The sequence below is a fragment of the Tuber melanosporum genome (genome assembly GCF_000151645.1).
Source record: "Tuber melanosporum whole genome shotgun sequence assembly, scaffold_356, strain Mel28".
NCBI classification, from domain to species: Eukaryota; Fungi; Ascomycota; class Pezizomycetes; order Pezizales; family Tuberaceae; genus Tuber; species Tuber melanosporum.
Window position 1 is genome coordinate 2,116 of NW_003299037.1, and position 11,271 is coordinate 13,386.

The 11,271-nt window shown below is 44.7% G+C and overlaps 1 protein-coding gene; it reads left to right on the forward strand.

The window, feature by feature from the left end:
* Positions 1–1,081: 1,081 nt before the first annotated feature.
* GSTUM_00002041001 (uncharacterized protein) lies at positions 1,082–5,467 on the forward strand. XM_002839397.2 has 10 exons: positions 1,082–1,495; positions 1,617–1,835; positions 2,010–2,523; positions 2,599–2,818; positions 2,893–2,962; positions 3,065–3,285; positions 3,350–3,425; positions 3,475–3,508; positions 3,535–4,161; positions 4,345–5,467. Exons 4-10 carry the CDS (start codon positions 2,746–2,748, stop codon positions 4,816–4,818), a joined length of 1,575 nt encoding a protein of 524 aa, XP_002839443.1. The 5' UTR covers positions 1,082–1,495; positions 1,617–1,835; positions 2,010–2,523; positions 2,599–2,745; the 3' UTR covers positions 4,819–5,467.
* Positions 5,468–11,271: the final 5,804 nt, after the last annotated feature.

The following is an 11,271-nucleotide window of genomic DNA, read 5'->3' on the forward strand; positions in this document are numbered from 1 at the left end:
GGTTATGGAGTTACAAAGGATCGGAGTCAGACGACCTACGATAGTTGTAATGATGACCACCGTTGCAGATATAGCCGTGGATAAAACTGATCATTTTACCAATGGCGAAGACAATTGGAGCCAACTCAGTTCAACTTAAGAACTAGGCCATAAGTCTAAAGACTCTGCTAATCGGGATATTACTATTGGAGACAGTACATTTCCTAAGAAGAAATATTGTAATTACCGAAGAGGGTGTGATGGTTTTCAGGGTCCACAGGTGTTCGCACCTTGGAAGAAAACTCGATGTTGTGAATTATGGTTAAAGAAGTACATAGTTGTATGATAAATAGATGTAGTCCGCGAACACTCAGACGCGGAATATAAATATCGCAGTGCCTCCCAAGCTTTAGATATCATCAAGCAACAGAGAAGAGACATTAACCATATAATATTGTTTTTACGATTCTACCCTACTTTACCTACTTTGCTTCGCTCCTAGTTGTCATAAATGAAACGAGCCAAGTCCGAGCCTTCCTAGACAATCTCCGTCTACAAAAACGAATCTCGATTGGCCTAGACAATCTTGAAGTCTATCAAGTTGTCTCCGCCTAACAGATATATACTCTACATGGCTAGCTAAGTGGTTAGGTAAAAATAAATGTTTTGTGGTCAAGGTCTGAGAGTCAGGTTTTCACTTGTACAGGCTCATTTTAACTAATTCTATAGGACATTTAGGTAAGTTGCAAAACATTAGCCTAAGTATTATCCATTTTTAATTTGATATTGAAATTTTAATTGTAATTTGTAAATCAAGATTTCGGACAAACCAATCTGAATGCATGAAACCTGCTTACATAATCCCACTTTGATGTTGTGATTGGTTAGTTCCAAACCTTGATATCCCAAATCGCGGCGAGCCAAACATTCCGTTCATGTCAATCTACCGGTACTCATTAGGCTACAACCTACGCCATATTGGTTCGTGCACAGGCTCGCACTGGCCACACAGGGTTCCGTCAGTTGTTGCCCACCCCCGGTCCCCCCCCACGACCAGAGTGATGGGCCAGGCCTCATTGCCGCACAGTATGACATAATGTAGAGCATGTCCTGAGACGGGAAAATCGTGGTTTGTAAGTATCATATTTCCGATGCAGGTCGACGAAAAGTTTCTCCTAAAATCAGACTTGCTTTTGGGGGGGAATTTTGGGGGGGGAAGGAAGTTCTTTCCCTTCTAAAAGGACTGGAAGTTTTTCCTCTTGCCCTCCCACCCTCTTCTGGCCCTTGTGTGAAAAGCTCGCGCAGAGATTGCGATATGCGCTACGGTATACTCTGGAAACAAGAGACGAATTGGCCCTTCTTGTATTGTTTCGTAGTGTGCGCCTGGTAACAAGGGGGTTTTTAGACCTTGCAAACAACCTGTGAGTTGAAACAGGAAACCACAATAACGACAACTTGGTGGTGGTGGTTTGGGCCAATCCATGATAAGATACCAAGAACTGTAATTTCAATGTTAGTATGTGGATACCATGTTCGTTCGGGGCGCACTCTTTTTATAGTTATTTCTACTAAACAGACTTGTTCTCATTGAATTTGGGACTGCCATAAGTTCCTGCAATGAGTCAATGCTACAGTAGCTTCATGGCCATCTTTGCGGAAGGTATTTGTATCTTGGTGTCAACCAGACATGCCACTCCAAAGCGAGGTGAAGTTTTGCCGCAAACCTGTCAAAATGAAGCTTTGGGATGGCGCCAGATACCCCCTCTACCATTTGTTCCGGAATCATAGTAAGGGGATCGAATTTTACTCATAGAATTGGTGAGCGAGCGAGCCACACGCCGCTTTGGATGAGAATGGTGGGTCGCCTCCTTCACCTACCCATACCTAGAAAGCAACACCTTCTTGCATTGAGAGCAAGAACGCAGGTAATTTAACGGGCACAGTACCGCAGACTGTCTTTCTCCACATCTTTTCACACACGCCCTAGAGCGTTAACCAACTTGAGGGCTGACCTTTGCTTGTCCTTAAAGTAAGCTGCTTAGCCAACTTCATCACATCCCCTCCAGCCTCATCTTTGCCACTTATTCATCCAACCTCATCGAAACCACACACCCTACTTGAACCAAGACCGCGCAGTACCGGTATCATAGGTGCAGTCGTGCAGTAAATTTACGATTTCCTTGATCACTGCCCCCCTCCCCCTCCTTCTCACTTACCCTCCTTCTATCAATCCGCACTTCCCCCCCCCACACCCTTCCCTCCTTTTGCAGTCAGCGCTGTCTTAGGAGACTGTTCATTCGCTCTAACCGCGCCTTACCTCTTCCCCTTCAGTTCTCTGCTATCCATCTTTTCCCGTTCCTTTTTTTTTTGTTGCCCCTGCCTGCTTGTACTTGTACTGTACCACGAGTATTCCATCGTCTCGCCCGAATCCGCCCCGGAAAGGAGTGACGACGACTACGACAACAACACCCCCGACTTGCTTTAGATCACCTGTCATTCCTTTCTCTACGGTATCTTCAAGCACTACAAACGCCTCAAACTGAGGTTAATAACCCGATCCCGTATATACCCGGTGCGCTGTCGCGGTTCCTTCTACTGAACCTTTTTATTTTTCCTTAGATTTCCGGTCGGCTCTTTGCGGCGAGGATTTGATCTCTTGTGTGCCCACCGGTTTTCCACGACAAACGGGATCCCGACCCCTCGAGCGATCAGCCCGTGCCACCACAACCCTTCGCAGTCGCTAAGCTAACTAGTTTCTCTGCGCTCATGTCGAAAGTCATTAGAACCGTCAAGAATGTCACTAAAGGCTATTCTTCGACACAGGTCAAAGTTCGAAATGGTAACTTACCACCACCACCACACTCCCGCAATCAATCTTTTAAACGGCCCGTTAATTGACAAATCTGCGATTAGCTACAAGCAATGACCTATGGGGTCCTACAGGGACAGAAATGAGTGATATCGCTCGCATGACTTTTGAAACGTGAGTTAGGCCTCTTTGACCCCGCAGCATTTCCATGACCTTTAAACTTTGTTACCACGTATCTGGTTCACTAATGCGGCTCGTTTACTAATTTGTTTTTAGAACACATGAATTCTTCGAGATCATGGACATGCTGGATAAGCGGTTAAATGATAAGGGGAAGAATTGGAGACATGTTTTGAAGGCGCTGAAGGTCCTGGATTATTGTTTACATGAGGGCTCCGAACACGTTGTCGTCTGGGCGAAGGATAACATCTACATTATCAAGACCCTAAGGGAGTTTCAATTTATTGATGAGGATGGAAGGGATCAGGGTTTGAATGGTATGTGCAAACTCGAGGGTTCTTTTTATTTCGGGAGTGCTCCGTTGACGTTTTTGGAAAATAGTCCGAATATCCGCGAAAGAGCTCACCTCTTTGATCATGGATGAGGATCGCCTGCGCAATGAGCGTAAAGACCGCAAGTCCTGGAAATCTAGGGTTACAGGTATCGAAGATTATGCTTCCTCGGAGGGCCAGCCTCCTCGCCAAGAGGTGGAACGAAGGCGTCAGCATCGGAACTCGGGCCCACAGACAAGCAGCAGGCAAGATGAAGAGGATTTGGAATATAGGCTTGCGATTGAAGCAAGCAAGAACCAGGCTGAGGAGGACAAGAAACGGAGTGCAAACAAACAACCTGACCTTGACGACGATCTGGCGAAAGCCATCAAATTAAGCAAGGAAGAAGAGGAGCTTAGGCAGAGGGAGCTGGAGCAGAACAATGCGGATTCCTTGTTTGATGATGCCACCCCCACTCAATCACAACCACAGACATTCCAGCCAGCCGGGTACCAACCGCAACAATACCAGCAACTTGATCAAGTGGATTTTTTCGGGAATCCCGTCGGTCAAGCTCCGTTGCAGCAGCAGAATACTAGCTATCTAGCAAATGTATACTCGAACCCGACCGGATTTCCCCAGCAACAATTCCCACAGCCAACTGGATATGACCAATCTCAGGCGCAGTTTAGTGTCTCCCAGGCCAACCCCTATGCTCCGCCTCCTTCCTCGAGCCCTCAGCAGACAAGCTTCCTGCAGCCCGGTGATAACAACCCTTACGCCAATGGCCCGGCTGCTCAACCTCTCCAGCCCTTGCCCACTGGCTCTAATAATCCATTCGCTCCAAAGATGAACAACTTCAACGCTGCGACGGTTCCACCTGTGCCAAGTTTGGACTCGATGCGCGCGCTCCAGGAGCAGCAACGGCAGCAACAGCAAATGCAGCAACAACAGCAGTTGCAGGAGCAACAAAGACAGCAGCAGCAGCAGCAACAACAGCAGTTGCAGGAGCAACAAAGACAGCAGCAACTACAGCAGCAGCAGCAGCAGCAATTCCAACTTCAGCAGCAGCAAGCCCAGGCCTACAAACCCCCCTCTTTCCCCAACCCGCCTATGCAAAATGAGAAGCCGATCAACCCACAGCACGCCCACTTGGAAAGTCTTCTCGCAGCAGGTAACGACAACGGGCTGGACACATACGGGAATGTGGGCAACCTCCGTATCCCAGCTCAACATACTGCTCCTGGAACATTTGTAAATTCCGCTGGCACATCTCGCACCGGTCGACCACTCGCTGCCCAGAGCACGGGAACGAACCCGTTCTTTAACCAGCAGTTCACGGGGGTTCCACACTCTGCGGGGTTCGGGAGTTCCCTCTCCCCGCAACCGAACAGGCTCCTGCCTTCCCACACCGGTCCTGCCGGTATGAACGGGTATGGCACTAGCAGTTTTGGCCAACAGCAGCAACCGAATCCATACCCTACCGGCTTTGGCCAACCGCAGCAACAACAGCAAGGTGGGAATTTGATCGACCTGTGATCTGCTTATCACACTAGTTGCCTGGATTGTATGATTGAGATTGTGGGGGGGAATTATTGGGTGTTGGCTTTTGCGGGTATTGCAAGTATCGGAGGCGAGGGAGTAGGGAATGGTAAATGGGTTCAAGGTTACTGCAATGCGCAGACGGGAAGGAAAGGGTGGAAATAGAGCTTTTTGTGAGGGTGAAGCCATGTTCTGTAATGAAGTTTTTTTTTTTACTTTTTTTACCTAACTTTTTTCTCTTCTCTTCTTTCTTTTTCTTTCCCTATTTCTCTTTACCTGTTCTACTTCTCTACTTCTCACTTACCGTTGAGGAGCCGGTTAGATGCGTTAATAGCCACAGGAGAGAAGAAAAAAGGGCCAGGAGACTTATTTAAGTTTTGATCATTCCCTAGCTATATTTGCCTTGCTTACTCACCTCGAATTAGTTTCTTGTAAGCGGATTTGCTTGTTGATTGGTTGTTTTTCCCTCCTTACTTCCCTTCAACCGCGGAAAAAAGGGGAAAGAATTCAGACAGAATGGAACAAGGGATATTTTCTACTTGATATCGTGTATTTCTTTTTGTGATTTTCTATCAGTTTATTTCTGATCGGGAGCGGCAAGGTTAGAGCAAGTGGTTTTCAATAATATTATTGTACTGTATAGGAAGAAGTTAGGTGAATATAATTCTAGCAAAGTTGCATTAGTATTAGAGCAAATAAGATGTGCCCACTCGTGTCCGTTAAATGAGCATACAGTTAAGTACTGTATATTCGTGTCTGCGAAGTCTATGATACATATCTATACACTACAACATAACAGAGCCCAGCAACACGCCGGACGTTTTCCTATTGTCAACAAGCTAAATGGGTTGTGGGTATGATAAAGGAGGCTACTTTTCTTTGAGAGAAGAGTCACAGGGCAGCAGCTTAAGTAGAACAATATGTAAAGGGATATTGGAACATTAAGTTATAAGTGTACCTCTAATTTGAAGTATGGGATGAAAACTCTGGATATCAGATGTATGATGAGAGAACAAGAACCCAATAATGCTAATAATTGAACTAGAATATATGAACTTGATTACTGAAGCTTTAAATACTCTATATTATTTACTAGTAAAGTCCTATCACCTGAGATAATAATACCTATCATACTTTAGCATGTGGTAGAAAAGTAATTCTTTTATAATATATAATAATAATTATTATACAGAATATGATTCAGTAACATATTAATTTTAATAAAACCTAGTAGTTTATTTTAAAGTTACTAGAAAAGCAATTATCGTAATAACTCATACAAAATACTAATAATAGTAAATAAATTTAGTAGAATTTGAGACTATTTTGTCCTGAAAAATTATAACTAAAATACAGTACATTAGTAGAGATATGAGAAAATCTAGTTGTGTAACTGATACAGGTACTCGGTTATTGGTTTTGTTTTATGTTTTGTTTTAAGTATCGCTTTGATACTTGGTTTTGTTTTATGTTTTGTTTTAAGTATTGCATTGATACTTGGTTTGTTTTAAGTATTGTTTGATACTTGGTTTTGTTTTATGTTTTGTTTTAAGTATTGCATTAATACTTGGTTTGTTTTAAGTATCATTTGATACTTGGTTTTGTTTTATATTTTGTTTTAAGTATTGCTTGATACTTAATTAGTTTTACCAAAGTGTATGGATTGATACCTTTGATTAGTTTCAATTCATGCTAGACATGAACAGATTTGTGTATTTAAAGACCACCTGATTCCACGATGGAAAAGGCAGACTTCGACAGAGAGTATTTCAATATACTTGGTTGAACGGTTACTTCTTTGTTCCTCAGTACACCCTCGAAGCCTCCTTTAGTTTTCAGCTCTTGCCTCCTCTCTGGAAGAGCAGGCCACCTGCCAACTATTGTATCAATTACCGATAATGTGATTAGCACCTTGCGAACACGTTACAAGTTGAGTTTTGAAATCAATACGGTAGTTGGATATAAAACAAACTAAATATCAAAACTGATACCTTAATTAAATATGAAAAACACCAAGTATTAATTTTGATACTACAATCAAATATAAAATAATCTGAGTATTACAAAGAATACTGCAATTAAACATAAAACAAACTCAGGATTTATTAGGTGGAAGCCAACTATAGTATAGGTTGAGAAGACTTAGTAGTATTATTGTAACGATCCTACTCCTTCTTACTTAGTGCTTTAACAGGTAATAACCTTACTGCTTCCATTCCTTTGATATCTCAATAGCTCCAGGAACTCTTATCGGTACTATCACTTCTGATAATGATATTTGTCTTATACTCACCTTACCTCCTATAAGCAAGACCTCTTTCTCATGTAGTGCTTTATTGAAGAAGAGTATAAAGTATTAATTCAACTTCTAGTATAGGAAAGAACTTAAGGGGTTGTGTGAGGAGTCTGTACCAGAGGTCATTTTTTATTATCATGTATTCATTGTTAAGGTATAAGAACTTACATGTAGTGCTAGCTATGACGTAAACAAAACCTTAACTCCAAAACAATTTCAAACAAAGGAAACTATACTAGTACCTCCAACTATCGTGAACAGCCAATATCGCAAAATGTATAATGATAAGGATAAAGAAAAATACTCAAACCTAAACGATAGAAACCTCTTACAAAGAAGAGTAAATTAAGAGAAATCTTTCCAACTACTGAAACTAAGCAGAAAATGAGATAGTAGACATGAGGGCTAGACCATGAGTGGACTGAGGTGGAGGAGTGCAATCTCTGAAAGTGGGCATCTCATGGGGAAAACCGGTTGAGATGGTGGGGATGAAGGCGGCCAGGCTGCTAAGGAGTGCTAGTGACAACTAGAGAGGCTCTCTCTCGCATAGGCTCTCAACCCCTGGGAGGTGGAGGTTCCTGGTGTGCTCACATGAAGGGCAGGTAAGGATGGCATGAGGGGAACGTCTCTGGCTTCATCTCACAGTATGGATAGATGTCAGAAGTATTCAGGTCTCTCCAGGAGCGGTGACTAGCCAGATAGCTTTTGCCTGACCTCATCTGATGGATGTATCTTATGATAAACTTGCTGAGACCTATAAAGAGGTAGGGCACAAGTGTGTATGGGGGAGTATATGTATTGGGAAGGGGGTGGGTCTTGTTTTGCTCAGGTGTGGAGGAGTAGTAGTTGCCTACAGCTTCTTTTGATGGCAAGGAACGAGGAGTCATCTGAGGCTGCAAGGGGTAGTGGCAAGGAAAGGAGGGTCTCGGATGCTCAGGGGATAGGGGAGAAGGCCCACGAGTTTGACAACTCTGTAGGGTATAGCATCCAGTGAGAGGTGTCTTCACCCAGGGGGTGAGTTCTGGGATCCTCCAGTCAAGGGGCCTGCTATATTGGAGGTCTCTTTTTTTAAATTTTTTATTATTTTTTTATTTTCTATTCTAACATAAAGATAAAGTACAGGGGTCCTACAATCTCATACTAAGCAGACCCAAATGTCCTCCCCACCTTGTTCTCCAGCGACGAGAAGAAAAACTGTGATCTCAGAAAGGCTAATACCAGCAGCCAGGTGCCTGATCCTCAGATCCTGTGACTTGAACACAGAGAGGTCTCACCTAGAGCCACCAATATCTAGCGTTGGTTAGAGGCTCAGTTTCCGACGACTGGAGTGCCAAGACCAGGTTATTAACTTTAAGTTAAAAAAGAATCATCCAAATCAGACCAAAACTGAGTAAGTTATAGTTCTGTCAGTTTTAGTCTGATTTGGCTAATTTCTTTTCCCAATTAATGAGATTAACTGAGGTTATTTTGTTCCTGCTCCTGAGAAATGGGGCAATATAATGAAGCCTACTAATATCCAACCAGTCCTTGGTTTAAAAAAACTCTAGCCAGTCCAGTATGGCTCTCTACAAGCAGTAAAGACAGAAAGTTTGGAAATGCATTCTTCAAAGCAAGGAAATCTCCCATCCTAACTGTACACCAGCTACCAAATAGAACAAAACACAAACCAAGCAAAGCCCAAACTACCAGCTGAAACCAGCTCCTAGCCTACGATGACCAGATTCTAGGCCCAAACTGTGGGACAGACCATGCTCATGAATTTGAAGTAATGAAAAGCTATGCCGCATAGATGACATAAATGTATATCTTGGGTACATAGTCCATGGATGTGAGCAGGAGAAACTATAAGGAGAGAGGACTGGCTGTAAGCTAGAGGTATTGGAGAAACAAGAGCACCAAGCTGTCCCTCTGGGAGGGCCAAAGGGACAGCCCAAAGCAGCAAAAAAGATGAAGTTGTAAGATACCAGCTAACAGTAGTAGGGTACAAGCTGACACAACTGAAGAGAAAAAGGAAGAAAGGGCTAGGGCCCTAGGACAAATTCAACCAGTACTGAACTATTAACCTATTGCCGCATCTCTCATATAGTCGCTTGTTTTCTGAGAGATGGCATCACTTAGTGGAAGGGATCGTACCGGTGGTAAGGCAGTGGAATGGTAGGGGGAGGAAGACAATGGCAACTTAAACCGGGCAACTGGGAGGGTATGGACAGTCTTACTATGGGACAAGCCCTGAAGTTACTAGCAAAGGCGTTCTCCCATAGGGATCATGCAAGTGGAGAGAAAGACATCCATCACTACCAGTACCAACCAGAAGTGAAAAGAGGAAGTTAACAGTGCGAAAGCTAAGCGAACCCCCATTAGCAAGACAGGACTACAGGACAAGCCCAGATAACTCTCTGATCAAGCAGAAAAGAGGCAAGTGAGGCAAAGGTAGGAGAGGATAGAAGAGTTAACTGTACCCTTAGGTAGGAACTATCGATAGAATAAAGGCGAGTGGGGGAGCCCATGATAGTCAACATGGTGGTGCCAAACTATGTGGGAGGAAAATAGGAGCGATGAAGCATGGTGTACTGGAGGTCCTTTTTTTTTTTTTTTTATAATCATTTAGTTGTTTAAGGTACAAGAACATCGCATGCAGAGCTAGCTATGGCGTTAAGAAAACCCCTCCATCCCAGACCAAGAGAAAACCTATAACTCCAAGACCCTCTGGTATGGGTCCAACCACACACACTCCAAGGACGATCAACTCAGGTGCCCAGCCCGCAGGCCTCACAATTTGAATGCGAAAGGGTCTCGCCTAGAAGCCAACCAAAAGCCCAAGAAGATTCCTCACCCGAAGGAAAACCCCACCCACCAACTACACGTAGCCAACAGGAAGGAAACCAAACAAGCTAGGCAGGAAAGCATAAGGAAAAACTCTATCCCGTAAACTACTAGACCTGTAAGAGCTACAAAGGAAAACAACAACTACCCACCGTACCACCAGATTTGCCGTTTTTAAAAAACCGCCCCCAAAGTGGGTGGCCAGCAAAGAGCACCAAGGCTGAGCACTCCCAACCAGCTAAGCCACAGAAGTAGTGCAATACCATGGCCCACCAATCGAGAACAGAGGCCACGGTGCCAGGCCGAAGGAGTAGATATTTGGCAGAGGGGGTGCCGCCCAGCAGTAGGGTGCCAGCCAAAGATCGACCACGGGTAGGCAGCAGGCCGAAACCCTGGAACACCACGTGGTGGAGGGAGGAGGTAGTAGAGTACCAGCCAAGGAGGGAAGGCAGTAGGGTGTGAGTCGAGGCGACCAAAGTGGAAAGTGGAGGTAGGGCTAAAGGCTCCTGTGCAAACCCGACCGTAGACCAAACAGCCGTATTACTACGTCTCACATGTAGTCCCTTGTTCTCCGCCAGATAGAATCACTTAGTGGAAGGGATCCCACCAGTGGTAGGGAGGCGAAAGGGTGAGGTGAGGCAGGCAACCGAAACTTGAACCGTGCAACTAGGAGGGTATGGTCAAATCTCACCATAGGACAGACTCTGAAGTTACTAGCCGAGGTGTTCCCCAACGGGGATCGTGTAAGCGGGGAGAAAAACGTCCACCACTGCCAGCACTGTCCGGAAGCGAACAGAGGAAGCCGACCGTACCAAAGCTAATCGAGCCCCTATTAGCAAGACAGGACTACTGGGCAGGCCCAGATAGCTCCCTTATCAAGCAGACAAGAGACAAGTGAAGCCAAAGCGGGAGAGGATGAAAGAGTTAACCGTGCCCCTAGGCAGGAACTATTGATGGGGCGAGGGGAGTGGGAAGAGCTCACGATAGCTGACGTGGTGTTGCCAAACTATGTGGGAGGAAAATAGGAGCGACGGAGCGTGGTGTACTGGAGATCCTTTTTTATTTCTATTTTTTTATTTTTTTTTTATCTTATTTATTTATCATTTTAATGAAAGTAAGGCCGGGGGTCATATCAGCTTGCGGTATGTAAACCCGCACCTCCTCCCCGCCTTGTTCTCAAGCAGCTAGAAGAAAGACCGTGACCCCAGAAAGGCTAACACTGGGAGACAGGTGCCCGACCTTAAGGTCCCACGACTTGAGCGTGGACGGGTCTCACCAAGAGCCACTGATACCCGACCAGTCCTCGTTTTAAAAAACTCCCCCGCAAGTCT

Coding starts and splice junctions, on each gene's coding strand:
- GSTUM_00002041001 (XM_002839397.2), top strand. CDS start 2,746: ATGTCGAAAGTCATTAGAACCGTCAAGAATGTCACTAAAGGCTATTCT. Junction 2,963..3,064: donor GCTCGCATGACTTTTGAAAC/GTGAGTTAGGCC, acceptor ATTTGTTTTTAG/AACACATGAATTCTTCGAGA. Junction 3,509..3,534: donor CCAAGAGGTGGAACGAAGGC/GTCAGCATCGGA, acceptor TCGGGCCCACAG/ACAAGCAGCAGGCAAGATGA.